Below are 19,553 nucleotides of genomic sequence, written 5' to 3'. Positions count from 1 at the left end.
CATATTTTTTAAAATAATACATCTTTTGATTATATTAAATTCAAAAATATCAAATGGTTTTAACCTTGAATTTCTTGTAAAATAATCTCTAATAATTTTATTGATTATTATTATTATTATTATTATTATTATTATTATTATTATTATTATTATTATTATTATTTACATAATAATATTGTACCATACTTTTTTGTAAAATAATGATAAATTTATTCATTAGAATCTTATATATATATATATATATATATATATATATAATATCACTCAATAATAATAATAATAATAATAATAATAATAATAATTAATAAAATTATTAAAGATTATTTTACAAGAAATTCAAGGTTAAAACCATTTGATATTTTTGTATTTAATATAATCAAAAGATGTATTATTTTAAAAAATATGTTTGTATTAAAAAAAATATGTATTTAATATAAATTCAAATTAAAATATTTTCTTTTAATACATATTTTTTAATACAAACATATATTTTTTTTTTACATAGGACGTCTTTTGATTATATTAAATACAAAAATATCAAATGGTTTTAACCTTGAATTTTTTACAAAATAATCTCTAATAATTTTATTATTATTATTATTGAGTGACTATATATATATATATATATATATATATATATATATATATATATATATATATATATATATTTAATGAATAAATTTATCATTATTTTTGTCCAAAAAATACAAAAAATATAGTACAATATTATTGTGCAATTAATAATAATTATTATTTTATTTTATTTTATTTTATTTTTGGACGGAGGACTATTATGTCTAATAGAGAGAAACGTTGGAGATTGATTTGTATATTAGTTTTTCTTGGGGACTAAAATGTCCGTTTTTAAAATCTTTAGGACTGATCTGGGTAATTACTCTGCCGAAAAATGAACTGGAGATTAATTTGTCTGTCAGAATAAAACATTAGAAATTGATCTGTGTATTAATTTTTTTTTAAGACTAAAATATCTGATTTTAAAATTGGATTGATTTGGATAATTACTCTCATTTTTTTCAGTGAATCAATTCTTAATCACAAGTTCACAAACTACAACAGAATAGGAAACATAGAGATACAGCATGCATGAAAATCAGCAAACAGCATGCACCTCTATCACTATGTATGAATAATTGAATATGATGAAGATAACAATATAACATTATGTACGCCCAACTTTTTCATCATTATTTTTCTTTATATAAAATATAGATTGAAATTATATATAAAATAACACATGTTGATGTGCATGTATATTTTTGTTGATTACATAAAACAAAAGAAATGTCACCAGACCTGCGACAAAAAAGGGTTGTAGAATGCTAAAATCATGCTCTTCTATCTTCATGTACCATTGCCATCTACGTGCTACCCAAATTATTATCATTAATCATTATGAATTATGAATTAAAATGACAAACAACAAGTTATGATTAAGAATCATTATGCCACTTTTTTCCATTTTCGTCCCAACTTTTCCTATCTCCGACCACTGATCAATCGCATCAACGCACGCCTGCATTTATGCCAATGTCGTCTAAAGCTTAAGACTTTGAAGCTTTTTTCATGTCAAACTGTTATGGGGTGTGAGAAAGTTGGTTCCTTTACAGCTGAAATAATTGTATTGAGAAGCTAAGGGATGATCGTTCTGGAATTGGGTGTTATTGTGGATCATTGTGCTTCTAGATACATATGTTGCGGAGAATAGGATGGTTTGTGAGTCTGAATCAAAGGCTTTTGGCAGCAAAAAGGTCGCAGAATGTGGAGCAACCCGGCACCCCTGCAAGACCAATTCAGAAGCAGCTCAATGCTGTTCATGAAATTGCCATTTACATTCACAGGTTTCATAATCTCGACCTTTTTGAAGAAGGGTAAGCTCAAATGCAATCTCTACCAATAAAGTTTATCATTCAATAACATTGTTTGGTGAATCATGATTCTTTTGTTGTTGTGTAGATGGTACAAAATCAAAATTACCATGAGATGGGAGGATGGTGAAGACTCCTATCCTGGGATTCCTGCAAGGGTTGTACAATATGAAGGTGAGGATTTCAAGTTACATTTTTTTTTTAAAAATGAGTTTAGAAGTTTTTTTTTCCCCACCAGGAAAAACAAAACTTATCCCATGTTTCCATTATTTGTTGCTTTCTGTTTTAACAATTTGACCCTTGTACCAAACAAGGCTTGAACTTCTCATGGTTATTTATTTTATCTCAAAATAACTTGTGCTCTTTTAGTTTCTAGATTGAGTTCCCATTTTCATTCAATGAATTTTCTAACAAGGATGCCTTCATGCAAAACAAAAGTCAAATGTCTCTGTATTTTTCTGCATGTTTCATCCAATTTCATCTTCAATAAATCTCATGTTAGCCTAGATTGACACACATTCTCAATTATCTATGCCCTGTATTTTGAACTAGTCTAGCTTTTGATTTGTTCTAAGATTCGCACTAGCATGATTGTTATTCTGAGTAGTTACATTTTTTCTACTAGTTTTCTCTGTTTCCTAATGGTTGCACTTCAGATTGAATGAACAATGAGAATCCATTATTTCTTTGAGCTGCAGCTCCTGAAGTGGGTGCTAACAGTTCATCTAGAGTTTGGATGATTGATGATACAGACCATAGTTTTTCAACACCGCCATTTCAAATATCATATGCAAGGCAGGATGTATTCCTTTCTATCATGATCTCATTCTATGTATCATTCCGTGGATATGAGGTCAGTGTTTATATCTATTTGTTAATTATTTTTTTGTAATTTATAGTATCTGTTGGCAATTGAGGAATTTATTTTCTCTATTTAGCAAACTAACTAGCTCAGCAACAAAAACATTAGAAACATGTTATCATAAGCGGACAAATTTAGAATAGCATTTGATCATTTGAGGTTTCCTGTGTGGTAGCAAGAAAAGGTTGTAGCAACTTACTAACTTCTTGGTGTGCACACAACACATATAGCCTTAACTTTGTATATTTTTCAAAAGAGAACAAAAGCTCTATAGGCTAACTAGTTGATTTTATCTACAGGAGAAAACTTCTGCTGTTATATTGAAATTTGAACTCGTGCACTCTCCAACACCTGAATTTCGGTTAGCTAATGAAGCTTTTCTCTGTCCTTGATTTATTGAAGAAGAGAAAGTTAAATGCAAAGATATTGATTGACCTGGTGTTAGATTAAGATTTATTCATTACTACCATATCAATTTGAAGTTGTCAATTCTGTTATTGTTTGCATCAATATCCAGGACTGGGTTGCTGGATTCTTGTGGTTCAGTTCATGAGTACAGAATTCCCCCAAAAGCTCTTCTGGGATCACATTCATATTGTCCTGTTTATTTTGATTCTTTCCATGCTGTCCTTGTTGATACAAGTGTTCATATCACTTTACTAAAACCTAGTTATCGAACAGCCCGACAGAAGGTACCAAAGCTTGTCAGCATTTATGTTTTCACTGTTGAATTAGATGCCATGGTAACTGTTGCATTGCCATCACTTATATATGTTCCTATGTTTGCTACATACTATTCTAATTTGAGTAATATCGTTAGTTTAATTATAGCAGTGCTTCTCAGACATCTGAAGACACTTATGATGAAGATTATGTTAGATCAAACACGGTATGCATTGTCACTGTAACAATCTTTTACAACTTCATACCAATGCTTCTTTTTGTTAAGGAGTTTCAGTTGTCATTTTATTTACATTACTTTCCAGGATTATTAATTCCATATATTTAATCTATTTATTTTTGCTTACTATTAAATCTCTTTATTTAAGATCAGGTTGTGCTTATCAAATCAATGATGGCTGCCCATGATTTCCTTCTTGAAGACCTGAGAAGAATAAGCAAAGGAATCAACCAAGATATTGATTTGAATGGAATTACTTTGAAACAAGATATTGCTGAGGGTAAATTGTCACCTCAATCTTCAATGAAGCCAAAAGCTGATGCTGAGGTCCTTAACTCCAACATTGTGGATACTTCATTATACGTTTTCTCTTCCCGTTGCTTTAAAATTTAACATCTGTGTAATACATTATTCCTCCCTTCAACAGAAAGCCGATAATGATATGAGCCGTCTTAATGAGGAATCAATTCAACATTTTTCATGGGATGATATGTTAAACTCTTTCCAGTCTATGGGGAGTCAACTCTTAAATATCTGGAATGCATTTCTTAGCTTTCACAGGTATATTCAAAATTATTATCAGAGTAATTTCGCATCTTAATAATATTCAGCATTCCTTCTAGTCCATGACATGCTTTTTCTTTGGATTTTAATTATATTATACTTTCATCCAGGGAAAATAAAACAAAGATACTGGAGTTTCTGTTTAACTCATGGGCTAATGATCGAAAAACTGAATGTTCAATATGGATGGTGTACTCAAAGGTTGAGATGCCTCACCAGTACATGAATAATGATGTTGAGGGGACTTCACGTTTCTATGGATTACTAAGAAGATCACTAAGTACAAGGAGGTTATCAGATGATGTAATTATCTAGTTTAAACTAATCATTAGATGGTCTTTATATGAATCAGCATAACCAAATAGATATAATGTGCATCTATCCCTATTTTCATTTTCAGCCTGTTCAGACATCAATAATGCGAGCTGAACTCCATAGACAAGGTATAGCACAAATGAGGGTAAGTCCTTTTTTTGACATATGCAGATCATCACAACATTCCTTTTGTTTCCTGTTGATTGGAATTTGTGACATTGAACTCAATGCAGATTAACAGCCGGTCACTTCAAGACATGTTCATGTTCGGAGATCCTTCGCAAGTTCCTATTGTTATTGTAGAGCGCTTAGCAAACATCACAAGGTCCGTGAGTGTGAATTCTTATCTCACTCCTTTGGACGTGGAAAATGGATCTACAACATGCGAGTTGTCTGAGAGTAACCTGTTTCAAAATGAGGATGTTCTGAGAGTAGTTGTTTTTGTTCATGGGTTTCAGGCATGTTTCACATTCTTAAGTTCACTCATAATTTATTATAGTACTCTATTTTCCTTCATCCCCTTTTAGTTTGAAGTTAATGTGATCCCTCTTCACTCAAACATGAAACATTAACAGGGACATCATTTGGATTTACGGCTTGTTCGGAATCAATGGGTTATAATAGACCCCAAAGTAAAGTTTCTTATGTCAGAAGCAAATGAAGACAATACATCTGGTGACATAAGAGAAATGGGATCACGACTCGCCAAGGAAGTCGACAAATACTTGAAGAAGAAAATCGTCAAAGCTTCAAGGAGTGGACGCTTAAAGGACATCCATCTTAGCTTTGTTGGCCATTCTATGGGGAATCTCATTATTAGAACTGCTTTAACAGGTACTTGTGCACAAGATTTCTAAGGAATGAAGCATAATATATACTCATTGATGTTTAAACAAGGAGAAGTAATAATCTGCATTTATTTATTTATTGAATTTCAGAAAGCATCATGGAGCCATATACAAGATACTTGTATACATATGTTTCTATGTCTGGTCCGCACTTGGGTTATATGTATAGTTCGAACCCTATATTCAATTCGGGGTTGTGGCTCTTGAAGAAGATGACAGACATGCAATGCATGCATCAACTAACTTTCTCAGATGATAATGATCTTGAGAATACCTTCATCTACAATCTTTCCAAGGTATTGAATTCATATAAGTGGTTTCTATTCACAGGAACTGGTTCACCCCTTTATATTTGATTTCATTGTATACCAATGTAAAATTATGTTTGTTTGTACTACAGAAGATGACATTGATAAACTTCAGGAATGTGATTCTTCTAGCCTCACCTCAGGTAACCTAAGAAGGCATGAACTGTCTAGAAAGATCTTCTTCTTGAACTTGATGATTAGGCAATGATATATTTCTAAACTTCCATGCATTTCAGGATGGTTATGTTCCATATCATTCTGCCAGAATAGAATCGTGTCCAGGAGCTTCTTTGGATTCCTCCAAACAAGGAAAAGTCTTCCTCCAGATGTTAAATAACTGCTTGGACCAACTCCGAACTCACTCTGACCGTCGTGTGGTCATGCGTTTCGACATCAACTTTGACACCTCATCCTATGGAAGGAATTTGAATTCATTCCTCGGACGAGCTGCTCATATCGACTTCTTGGAGCGTGACATCTTTATCAAGTTCATAATGTGGTCTTTCCCAGAGATTTTTAGTTAGCAAACAAGGGAGTTGAATTTGCATGGAATTCACACCATGTTGATTTAGAGACACAGAGAAAAAAAAAAAGAAATAATAATAATAATTAAAAAAAAGATGTTAAGGTTCATACAGTACTTCCAATCCATAACTGGAATTATTAAAAGCAATGCATGGTGACCAAAGTCCAAAACTAGGACATGAGTTATAACATGTAAGTTAACTGAGGCAAATATGTTTTCCATTCCTTGCATGCCATGTAAAAGCAATAAAAGTACATGTAGATTTTATCTAGAAGTTGAAAAGTCTTTGACAAGTTGTTAGTTCTGTAGGACTAGGATCATTGGAACAAGGACAAGATGATGTATACTGACAATTGAAATTAGAAGATTTTTTTTTGGACTAGTAACCATGCCATCAGTTTCCTTTTTAAACACAAGTATACTGAAATAAATAAATAAATACAATATCAGATAGCAATAGCTAGATGATTTATCTGTTAACGCAATCTTCCTCTTTCTAAAATGCTGGTAAGTCATAATGCTCAGCTAGTCATAATCTCAATTTTAAGTAACACTTCCACCAATATCAAGTACCTAGAAGATCAAGCATCTCAATCCGGCAAGTCATAATCTTGCGGAATGCCTTCTTTACTTGGTGCTCCAATGGTTGCAATCCATCTATCAAAACAAACAAGAGAACAGAATTCATTGCATACATAGGAACTGCCATCCCTCTTGTTGCAATAATCTCATTTGCACCAGGAGGAACCAGGTTGCTTGCAATGGACTGAAGCTGCTTGGCTGCAGACCATGATGGCGATACGCTCCACGAATGCGACCAAGAATGCCCTTTCGATTGGCAATGATGATCCTTGCTGGTGCCATTTCTCCCAAAAGATCTGTTTCTGTGAGAAAAGGCTGATCCGGATTCTTTCCCATCAACCATTGCCAATGCTAAATCCATCAGTGCCTTTCTAGCCCTTAGAAACTGGCCTTCCTTAAATGCTCTCTGGTTAGAACCCAAGGAGCACAAGACAATTTCCACATGCTTTAGCCAAGTGTGAATCTTCTCAATTCCATTGCGACTCGCATTACAAATGTCAAATGCCTTCACTGACCTCTCAAGGAATTCAGAAATAGACTGATCTAGAGGGGATTTTGACACCTGATCTTTATTCTTCAATAGAATGGCTCTGAATTCTTCATGACAGAAGATAAATGCATCCAACCAATGGAGAGCAAATCCCCAGATAGGTCCTGAAATCGATCAGTTACATGCTTTTGAAATGATTCAAGCTCTGAATCCCGGAAACTAGATTCATGATTTGCTCCCAAGGAGTGAGCCTGTCCCTTCCTGATGCCAAACATGGACCGGCCAAAGGAGGAAAATGGCGAAGAAGGAGCCTGATTATCAGTAGATGGCACTGTCAGTCTGTCACTACCCTTGAGAGAATCCCTCCTCCGAAAGTACACACAATAAGCACATACATTGCCTAAAATAAACCCATCAAAAACAGCTGCAACGACCTTCCATGCTTCAGATTACTTAAGAAGTGCAGGATATATATAAACTGAAATGATGTGAAGAAAACGGAGAAAAGGGTAGAAGCAACGAACTCAAGATGACGAATATTTGACTTCAATTTCATACTCTATATGTTTATGTTATTGTTAACTTCAACAACATTAAAATAGCTTAATATAGTATTTGCCCATAACGTGATTATAACTTGCATCCACAAGTAAACCTCGTACTAAAACAATAGAAAACAAAATCTACCAGGATTTGCTGTAATTTTAAATATATCATACTTGATAATCGACTGAGAAGATCTATTTTCTTCCCAAGAAAAAAATGGCGTCGTTTCGGTCCCCTCCCCTTCAACACAAAGTCCCGCCGCAACTGCAACAACATTGACATCGCTCAAATCGTTGGTGCGTGATGGTACAACAACTTTGCCTCCTCTTCTGCTTCTCTCTCTTTCTGCCTCTCTCTATGCCTCTGTCCTTTTTTGTTAAGTATATATCTTTTTTATAATTTTTTTTAACAATTAATAATACTTTTAAAAATTACAAAATAATATATACTTAACAAAAAATATCAAATTTTAAGAATAATAATATCTCATTTTTCTAATCATACTTGAAAAAAATTACATCAAAATTTAATTTTTAATGTATTTTTTGAAAAATACATATTTAATATTAATTTTTTTGTAAAATTATCTAACATTAAATATGTATTTCTCAAAAAATACATTAGAGATTGAATTTTGATACAATTTTTTGCAAGCATGATTAAAAAAATGAGATATTATTATCATTAAAATTTGGTGATTTTTCGTTGAGTATATATATTTTTTTTGTAATTGTTTTGTTAACAACTAATAATACTTTTAAAAAATTACAAAAAAAATATATACGTAGAAAAAAATTATCAAATTTTAAGAATAATAATATCTCATTTTTTAATTATGTTTGTAAAAAATTACATTAAAATTTAATCTCTAAGACATTTTTTGAAAATATATATTTAGTGTTGAGTATTGTTATGTTTTTAAATTATTTAAAGGTATTTTCGTCGATAGTAAAATTCGAGTGCATTTTTGTCGGCGTTTGAATAATTCGATGGCGTTTTTGGTGATTAACCCTATGTGTTAAGTAAATGTATCTTATCAGTATTCCGACTACGAAGATTATTGTAAGGGCAATCGAGAGCCACTGTTATAAATTTGGGGGGTTCTAATTGAAGTTAACAAAATTGTAAAAGTTAAATTGAGTATCTAACCAAATTTTAAGGGTCAAAATGAGATTTAACTCCAATTTTAACTTAAGAATCAAATTTTATATATGAGTGATTACTAACTTGTACTTCTTAATTTTTAATATTAGATTTATAGTAATATTTTTTAACAATGTGTAAGATTTGGTATATTTTTTTTATATAGAAATTACAAATCTAGCCCTCTAATTTATGAAGTTTAACTTTTTTTTAAATACAAAATCGATCTTTTGATTTATGAACTTTAACAAAACCAATCCTTTTATTTATAAACTTTAATTTTTTAAAATTTTTAAAATACAAAACCAATCTTCCAAAATTTAAATTTAACTCTCCTCAAATTGGACCATCATTTTTTTTCCTCCAATTTATGTTTTGGAATTTAAAAAAAAAATCACTCCGTATTAATTAAAAACACACAAAATTTTCATAACTATAAACAACATTCAAAGAATCCATGTCCAAACAAATGAGCCACTAACTTGGCTGGTGATGGTGATGACCGTGGATAAATTGATATTTTATATAAAAAAACTATAGATAAAAAAAATCAATCACTAATATTTTTTATATATAAAAAAATATTTATAGAAAACTAAATGATAGTTAAAAATTTAAAAAATAAAATAAGTATCCTCTATGATGCAAAGAAGCATCATATTCCATTATAAAAAATTTTAACGAATAAAAAGAAAACAATTCTAAATTATTATTTTTTAAATCTACACAGAAATACACGTTCGACTCTAATATTTATAAGAATTTATTTTTTTATTATCAACCTAAAAACAAATGTGATAAAGATATTATAAGTAAGAAATCCAAATAAATTATACAAACTTTTTAAATTTTCAATACGTTAAAAAAATCCTGAAGTTTTAATTTTAACTATTTTTAGCTAAATCCTATAAAATAGTAAGACTAAAAAATAATTTTATAAGTGCAAGAAAAAATACTAAAAAATTTTGGTAGATAATAATCACAAAAAAAAAGGAGTACTCCATTAAGGTAACAACTAAATTGGAGGACACAATTATTTCACATTTTGTAGTATTTTGTTGGTGTTTGTATTTTTTAAGTTGAGTTGAAACCTATTTTGACTCCTGAAATTTGAAGTTGGCCTTAATTTTAACTTTCAAATTTTTAGTTATCCAATTAACACCTCCAAATATTGGATCGTGCCTCATGTTTGTCCCTATAATTATTTCCGTTAACGAAAAGCTGATGTGACACGTTAAGTTGACACGATGTGTATTTACGTGGCACCCAACTTGCCAGAATGGATGTGTAATGAGTGAATGATGTGGTAAAAGTTGTTTTCACTCAATATGAGTCCATGCAAATTAGGTTTTAACATCTACGTAGAAGTCAAATTAAGTGAAAATAATTTTTTGCCACATAATTCACTCATCATGCATTTATTCTGGTAAGTTGGGTGCTACGTAGATGCATACCGTGTCAACTTAATGTGCCACATCAGCTCTCCGTTAATGGAGATAACTACAGGGACAAACGTGAGGCACGATCCAATATTTGGGGGTGTTAATTAGGTAACTAAAAATTTGGGGTCAAAATTAAGGCCGATTCCAAATTTGAGGGGCCAAAATGGGTTTCAACTCCTTCCAAGTTTAAGGTGCCCATTGATGTGCGGAAAACGATCCGACACAAAACTCACCGGCAAGTGCACCGGGTCGCATCAAGTAATAATAACTCACGGGAGTGAGGTCGATCCCACAGGGATTGAAGGATTGAGCAATTTTAGTTTAGTGGTTGATTTAGTCAAGCGAATCAAGATTTGGTTGAGTGAATTGTGATTTGCAGAAATTAAATTACATGGGAAGTAAAGGGAATGGGTAAATTGCATGAAATTAAAGAGAACTGAAATTTAAAGTGCTGAATCTTAAAGAACAAGAAATTAAATGGCAGAAACTTAGAACGCAAGAAATGTAAATTGCAGAATCTTAAAGTGCAAGAAATGTAAATGGCTTGAATTGTAAAGGGAATTGGGAATTGGATTTGCAGAAATTAAACAAAGGAAAGTAAAATTCAACAAGCAGAGGAGTAGAAAATAACTTGGATTGAACCGGATCTTAAAACAGAAATATAAATGAGCATGAAAAGCATTAAACAGAGAATTGAAAATGAGAATCCAGATCTCAGGACCCAAGAGACTAGATAACCAAGTCTAGATCTCAATGCCTTCCTAGATCCAACAAGAGCAATTGCAAAGATATTAAAGAAATGTAAAGTGCAGAAAGAGTAGAAACAGAAGCAATTAATAGAAATGGAAATTCAATTGTGCAGTAAAATGAAATAGAGAGATCTTAGGATGAGACTGAAACAGAATTCCTTCAATTCTCCAACCCAAGATCCAAGACAATTGTAATTGAAATTGAAAGCAAGAAAACTAAGAGGAAGGGAATTCAATTCTCCTTCCCCGAGACTTAGAAATTAAAATTCACTCAATACCAATAGCTCTCCGAAAACTCTCTATGAAAACTAAAAGGAAAAGCTCTCCTAAAAACTTAAATCCTATGCTATTTATACACTTTCTTCAAATGGTCTTCAAGCCTTCAATTGGGCCTTTGCTCTTGATGGAATTGGGTTGATAGAGGCCTTGGTTGATTGCTCTTGGAGTTTGGAGAAGAACCGAATTGAACCGGGTTTGGAATCATGAAAGCTTGAGTAAAAGTTGGAGTAAAAGTTTGAGGCTAACTTTTACTCCAACTTTTCACATCAGCCACCCTTCTTTGCTGATACCAACGTTGGGGAAAAAGTTAGGGGTCAAACTTTTGCTCCAACGTTGGCCTCCCCTAGCACACTCATGGCGCCAACGTTAGCCAAAAAGTTAGGGGCTAACGTTGGCGCAAACTTTTGCTCATCCAGGGTGTGTTTTTCATGCGCCAACGTTAGCCAAAAAGTTAGGGGCTAACGTTGGCGCAAACTTTTGCTCTCCAGGGTGTTGATTTGTGATGCCAAAAGTTAGCCAAAAAGTTTGAGGCTAACTTTTGCTCCAGCTTTTGCCCAAAAGTTAGCCAAAAAGTTTGAGGCTAACTTTTGCTCCAGCTTTTTGCCCAAAAGTTAGCCAAAAAGTTTGAGGCTAACTTTTGGTCCAGCTTTTTGCTTCCTGGTTCATTTTCAATTAATCCAAAAGTTTGAGCTAAAGTTTGAGGCAAACTTTTGCTCAAACTTTTTGTCCTCTCTTCCTCCTAGCCATTCCTTCTTCTTTCAACCTTTCTCCAAGCTTTCTTCACCTATCATTAATCAACCAAACACATCAAAGCTATGCTCAAAACCATGAGATATTCATTCTTTCATAATATGTGACAATTATAGCATAAAACCTCATGAAATAGCATGAATCCATACATGGTTGATTAAATCAAAGGAAGCATGAAAATCTACCCAATTGGCTTGCTTATGGCTCAAGAAAGTGCATAATTCTATTGAAAACAAAAGAAAAAGGCTAGTGAAACTAGGCTAAGATGACTTGTCATCACCCATATCTCCCTGGATTTGTCAGGAGTGTGCAACTCCACTTGGTTGTCTGTGTAGTATATATGATTTCTCTTGCAATAAGGGAAATTGCCAGAAAACATTTGAATAGAGGAATTATATCCAATCATTACTGCATAATCCTCTAAACTATGTATTCTTGACCATTCCTTTAAATTCTTGAACACATCAAATTTATTACACATGTGGAGTATTTTCATAGCCTCAGAATCATATTTAACTATCATTAACAAACTGCCGTCAACACAACCAATTATATACTTGTTCTTGCTGCAATTAAGGTAGATCAGGATATAGGCAACATAACGTGGTAGATCTGCTCTTTTTCAATAATATGGCTCAAACATGAGTCGTGAGTAGTGCCAGGTAACAACAGTCACGGATTTCTTTTATGATTTGGAATGCTTGAAAGTTTAGAGTTCCATTCCTTGCAAACCAATCAAAGTCGAATGAAATCATGGTAGGAATACAGATGCTCTATGATTTGATACAGAAGATCAGGATGTAGGTTCGACCATCGTTCAACTTTGGCCATATAAGTCACAAAGGAAAATTCAAACAACAAAAAGAAAAGAAAAGAATGACGCTAGCCCTCAACTTCGAGCTGATTATATATAGTATTTAAGGGTGTGTTTGGAAACCATTTTTTGAGAAAATTTTATTTTAAATATTTTTTTAAAAGATCTTTTATGAAAGTAAAAGTGATTTTATGTTTGGATATCTTATGTAAAAAAAAAAATTTATCTATTAATTATGTTTGGAGAAAATAAGATAATAGTATTTATTTATTTATTTATTATATGAAAAATATCTTTTTTTTTTATAAAAAAAGATCTTTTAAAAAAATATAAATTGTAACTTTTCAAAAAAATTTTTTGTTTTTTCTAATGCTTTTACTTCTATTAATTTGTCAAACACACTTAAAAATAAAAAATATTTTTTATTAAAAAATATATTTTTTTAGCGATTTAATAGCCCAAAACACACTAAATATCTTTGATCGATTTTTAACTTTTTATTTTGGTAGATATATTTTTACTCAGTTTAAAATCGTATGTATCAGAGTGTTTAAATTCAAATCAATTTAATAAAAAATTGTCTTCCAATCTTATCCAATTCAAACTAGAACTAATCAAAATCTTAATTATTTATATTTTATATTGAATTAGATTCCATTTCTAACTAACATCACCCATGATATCAAATCTAGAAAAGAGAAATTGTTGGTGAAAAAAAATGAGTTAAATTTTCAGCAAAACCGTTTCTTTGAATAGAGATACTTTTTTTTAGTGTGAAAAATATCAATTTAAAAGTAAAAATAAACAAATATTAAATAAATTATATTTGTTATTAATAATAATTATTGTTATTAAACGATAGATAATTTATTTTGAAGAATTTCAATGCGTTGTTATTTAAAATACAGATGTTTTTTACCAAATACATAAGATACTTGACTTTTAAACTTTAGGCTCAACTACTGAAAATCAGAATTGTTTATTACAGATAAAAATACTAGTTCTAATATAATACACAAATGCACTAATGCTAACTTAATACATGAATGATACACAAGTGAACTAATGCTAACTTGATGCATAAATGAACTGATACTAACTAATGCCACTGGTTCGAACTTTATTTGGAAAATGACGTCAAGGACTTATATTTCCTTCAAGCTTTATTCCCCTTTCAGCGTGGCACCGTAATAGACACATGGACACCGTTTCAACCACGTCAGCCAGTTCCGTCTAGTGTATCAGAGGCAAATAGACGGAAGGATTAAATTGTCCTCCATTTATTAAAGGCAGGAACTTTTTTCTATTTAAATTTTGTTAGGAATGTATTTGTCAAAAATTTAAAAAGTCAGGGACCTATCTGTCCTTTTTCCATAACTTTATAAGTGCAAGAAAAAACACTAAAAAAATTCTGGTAGATAATAGTCACAAAAAAAATGAGTACTCCATTAGAGTAACAACCAAGTTGGAGGACACAACCATTCCACATTTGGTAGTATTTTGTTAGTGTTTGTATCTTCCAAGTTTAAAATGCCTATATCTCACAGGCTGGGTTTGCCAGGAGTGTGCAACTCCACTTGGTTGTCTGTGTAGTATATATGATTTTTCTTGTAATAAGGGGAATTGCCAGGAAACATTTGAATAAAGGAATTATATCCGATCATTACTGCATATATCCGATCATTTGCATAATTCTTGACCATTCCTTTGAATTCTTGAACACCAAATTTATTACACATGTGGAGCATTTCCATAGCCTCAGAATCATGTTTAACTATCATTAACAAACTGCCGTCAACACAACCAATTATATACTTGTTCCTGCTGTAATTAAGGTAGATAAGGATATAGGCAACATAACGTGGTAGATCTGCTCCTTTTCAAGAATATGGCTCAAACAAGAATCGTGAGTAGTGTCAGGTAACAACAGCCACGGATTTCTTTTATGATTTGGAATGCTTAAAGTTTAGAGTTCCATTCCTTACAAACCAATCGAAGTCGAATGGAATTATAGTAGGAATACAGATACTCTGTGATTTGATACAGAAGATCAGGATACAGGTTCGACCATCGATCAATTTCGGCCATATAAGTCACAAAGGAAAATTCAAACAACAAAAAGAAAAGAATGACGCTAGTCCTTAACTTCGAGCTGATTATATATAGTATTTAAGGGTGTGTTTGGAAACTATCTTTAGAAAAAATTTTATTTTAAATATTTTTTTAAAAGATCTTTTATGAAAGTAAAAATAATTTTATATTTGGATATCTTATGTAAAAAGATTTTTTATCTATTAATTATGTTTTGAGAAAATAAGACTAAAATATTTATTTATTTATTTATTTATTATATGAAAAATATCTTTTTTTTTAATTTAAAAAAAAATATAAATTATAACTTTTCAAAAAAAATATTTTTTTTGTTTTTTCTAATGCTTTTATTTCTATTAATTTGTCAAACACACTAAAAAATAAAAAAAATTATTAAAAAAATATATCTTTTTTAGCAATTTAATAACCCCAAAACACACTAAATATCTTTGATCAATTTTTAACTTTTTATTTTGGTAGATATATCTTTATTCAGTTTAAAATCATATGTATCGGAGTGTTTAAATTCAAATCAATTTAATAAAAAATTGTCTTCCAATCTTATCCAATTCAAACTAGAACTAATTAAAATCTTAATTATTTATATTTTATATTGAATTAGATTCCATTTCTAACCAACATCACCCATGATATCAAATCTAGAATAGAGAAATTGTTGGTGGAAAAAAATGAGTTAAATTTTCAGCAAAATCGTTTCTTTGAACAGAGATACTTTTTTTTAGTGTGAAAAATATCAATTTAAAAGTAAAAATAAACAACTATTAAATAAATTATATCTATTATTAATAATAATTATTGTTATTAAACGATAGATAATATATTCTGAAGAATTTTAATGCGTTGTTGTTATTTAAAATACAGATATTTTTCACCAAATACATAAGACACTTGACTGTTAAACTTTAGGCTCAACTACTAAAAATTAGAATTGTTTATTACGGATAAAAATACTAGTTCTAATATAATACACAAATGTATTAATGCTAACTTAATACATGAATGATGCACAAGTGAGCTAATACTAACTTTATGTATAAATGAACTGATGCTAACTAATGCCACTGGTACGATGAAAACTGAACTAATGCAATTTAACAAATTCTAATAGAATACATAAATGCACTAATGCTAACTAATGTGAGAAAACTGAACAAATGCAATTTAAGAAAAAAAATAGAAACAGAACAAATCCAGTTTCTGCAATTTTAATACAAATAATCTAAATTACAGAATACAACAAGTTAACTAGATTTCAAAATACAAGCATAATTTTATAAACTAAATTCTCATAATAGAAGTATAATGAACTAAATTCTCAAGGACCTATTTGTCCTTCGAACTTTATTCCCCTTCTAGCGTGGCATCGTAACGGACACATGGACACTCTTTCAACCACGTCAGCCAGTTCCGTTTGGTGTATGAGAGGCAAATAGACAGAAGGATTAAATTGTCCTCCGTTTGTTAAAGTTATGAATTTTTTTGTATTTAAATTTTGTCAGGGATGTATTTGTCACAAATTTAAAAAGTCAGGAACCTATCTGTCCTTTTCCCATAACCTTATAAGTGCAAGAAAAAATACTAAAAAACTCTGGTAGATAATAGTCATAAAAAAAAGGAGTACTCCAATAGAGTAACAACCAAATTGGAGGACACAACCATTCCACATTTGGTAGTATTTTGTTGGTGTTTGTATCTTCCAAGTTTAAGATTCCCGTATTTCGCAGGCTGGGTTTGTCAGGAGTGTATAACTCCACTTGGTTGTCTATGTAGTATATATGATTCCCTTGCAATAAGGGGGAATTTCCAGGAAACATTTGAATAGAGGAATTATATCTAATCATTACTGCATAATCCTCTAAACTATGTATTCTTGACCATTTCTTTGAATTCTTGAACACATCAAATTTAATGCACATGTGGAGCATTTCCATAGCCTCCGAATCATGTTTAACTATCATTAACAAACTGCCGTCAACACAATCAATTATATACTTGTTCCTGTTGCAATTAAGGTAGGCAGGATATGGGCAACATAACGTGGTAGATCTGTTCCTTTTCAAGAATATGGCTCAAACAAGAGTCGTGAGTAGTGTTAGGTAATAACAGCCACGGGTTTCTTTTATGATTTGGAATACTTGAAAGTTTAGAGTTCCATTCCTTACAAACCAATCGAAGTCGAATGGAATCATGGTAGGAATACAGATGCTCTGTAATTTGATACAAAAGATCAGGATGTAGGTTCGATCATCGATCAATTTTGGCCATATAAGTCACAAGGAAAAATTCAAACAACAAAAAGAAAAGAATGACGCTAGCCCTCAACTTCGAGCTGATTATATTTATATATAGTATTTAAGGGTGTGTTTGGAAACCATTTTTAGAAAAGATTTTATTTTAAATATTTTTTTAAAAGATCTTTTATGAAAGTAAAAATAATTTTATATTTGGATATCTTATGTAAAAAGATTTTTTTATCTATTAATTTATGTTTGGGGAAAATAAGATAAAAGTATTTATTTATTTATTTATTACATGAAAAATATCTTTTTTTTATAAAAAAATATTTTCAAAAAAATATAAATTATAACTTTTCAAAAAAAAATATTTTTTTTTATTTTTTCTAATGCTTTTACTTCTATTAATTTGTCAAACACACTAAATATCTTTAATCGATTTTTAACTTTTTATTTTGGTAGATATATCTTTACTCAGTTTAAAATCGTATGTATCAGAGTGTTTAAATTCAAATCAATTTAATAAAAAATTGTCTTCCAATCTTATCCAATTCTAACTAGAACTAATCAAAATCTTAATTATTTATATTTTATATTGAATTAGATTCCATTTCTAACCAACATCACCCATGATATCAAATCTAAAATAGAGAAATTGTTGGTGAAAAAAATGAGTTAAATTTTCAGCAAAACCGTTTTTTTGAACAGAGATACTTTTTTTTTGAGAGTGAAAAATATCATTTTAAAAGTAAAAATAAACAACTATTAAATAAATTATATCTATTAGTATTAATAATTATTGTTATTAAACGATAGATAATGTATTTTGAAGAATTTCAATGCATTGTTGTTATTTAAAATACAGATATTTTTTACCAAATACATAAGATACTTGACTGTTAAACTTTAGGCTCAACTGCTGAAAATCAGAATTATTTATTACAGATGAAAATACTAGTTCTAATATAATACACAAATACACTAATGCTAACTTAATACATGAATGATGCACAAGTGAACTAATGCTAACTTCATGCATAAATGAACTGATGCTAACTAATGCCACTGGTACGATGAAAACTGAACTAATGCAATTTAACAAATTCTAATAAAATACACAAATACACTAATTCTAACTAATGCTAACTAATGTGAGAAAACTGAACTAATGCAATTTAAGAAAAAAAAGTAGAAACAGAACAAGCCCAATTTCTTCAATTTTAATACAACTAATCTAAATTGCAGAATTCAACAAGTTAACTAGATTTCAAAATACAAGCATAATTTTATAAACTAAATTCTCATAATAGAAGCATAATGAACTAAATTTTCAAGGACCTATTTGTCCTTCGAACTTTATTTGTAAAACGACGTCAAGGACTTATTTGTCCTTCGAACTTTATTTCCCTTCCAGCGTGGTACCGTAACGGACACCTGGACACCGTTTCAACCACGTCAGCTAGTTCCGTTTGGTGTATGAGAGGCAAATAGACGGAATGATTAAATTGTCCTCCGTTTGTTAAAGTCAGTGACTTTTTTGTACTTAAATTTTATTAGGGATGTATTTGTCAAAAATTTAAAAAGTCAGGGACCTATCTATCCTTTTCCCGTAACTTTATAAGTGCAAGAAAAAACACTAACAAATTCTGGTAGATAATAGCCACAAAAAAAAAAGTAGTACTCCATTAGAGTAACAACCAAGTTGGAGGATACAACCATTCCACATTTGGTGATATTTTGTTGATGTTTGTATCTTCCAAGTTTAAGATGCCCATATCTCGCAGGCTGGGTTTGCCAAGAGTGTGCAACTCCACTTGGTTGTCTGTGGAGTATACATGATTTCCCTTGCAATAAGGGGAATTGCCAGGAAACATTTAAATAGAGGAATTATATCCAATCATTACTGCATAATCCTCTAAACTATGTATTCTTGACCATTCCTTTAAATTCTTGAACACATCAAATTTATTGCACATATGGAGCAATTCCATAGCCTCAGAATCATGTTTAACTATCATTAACAAATTGCCGTCAACACAACCAATCATATACTTGTTCTTGCTGCAATTAAGGTATATCAGGATATGGGCAACATAACATGGTAGATCTACTCTTTTTCAAAAATATGGCTCAAACAAGAGTCGTGAGTAGTGCCAGGTAACAACAGCCACGAGTTTCTTTTATGATTTGGAATGCTTGAAA

General features: G+C 30.8%; 1 protein-coding gene and 1 pseudogene across 2 annotated transcripts; one reads left to right on the top strand and one right to left on the bottom strand.

The window, feature by feature from the left end:
• Window positions 1-1,694: 1,694 nt before the first annotated feature.
• Window positions 1,695-6,277, top strand: LOC107622611 (uncharacterized). The gene is made up of 15 exons (XM_021113624.2): window positions 1,695-1,889; window positions 1,975-2,060; window positions 2,585-2,739; window positions 3,048-3,109; window positions 3,266-3,440; window positions 3,569-3,637; window positions 3,803-3,976; window positions 4,077-4,210; window positions 4,324-4,516; window positions 4,614-4,673; window positions 4,762-4,986; window positions 5,104-5,362; window positions 5,467-5,672; window positions 5,777-5,827; window positions 5,921-6,277. The coding sequence occupies exons 1-15, from the start codon at window positions 1,711-1,713 to the stop codon at window positions 6,206-6,208; spliced, it is 2,316 nt and encodes a 771-aa protein (XP_020969283.1). The 5' UTR covers window positions 1,695-1,710; the 3' UTR covers window positions 6,209-6,277.
• A 382-nt stretch (window positions 6,278-6,659) lies between these two features.
• LOC107620101 (protein BYPASS1-LIKE-like) lies at window positions 6,660-8,175 on the bottom strand (annotated as a pseudogene). The gene is made up of 2 exons (XR_015905258.1): window positions 8,002-8,175; window positions 6,660-7,706 (listed from the first exon to the last, which is right to left on the bottom strand). The product of XR_015905258.1 is annotated as a protein BYPASS1-LIKE-like (transcript).
• Window positions 8,176-19,553: the final 11,378 nt, after the last annotated feature.

This window comes from Arachis ipaensis, chromosome B10, assembly GCF_059453495.1.
Source record: "Arachis ipaensis isolate K30076 ecotype BB chromosome B10, ASM5945349v1, whole genome shotgun sequence".
NCBI classification, from domain to species: Eukaryota; Viridiplantae; Streptophyta; class Magnoliopsida; order Fabales; family Fabaceae; genus Arachis; species Arachis ipaensis.
This window is presented reverse-complemented; position numbering and strand designations above follow the sequence as displayed.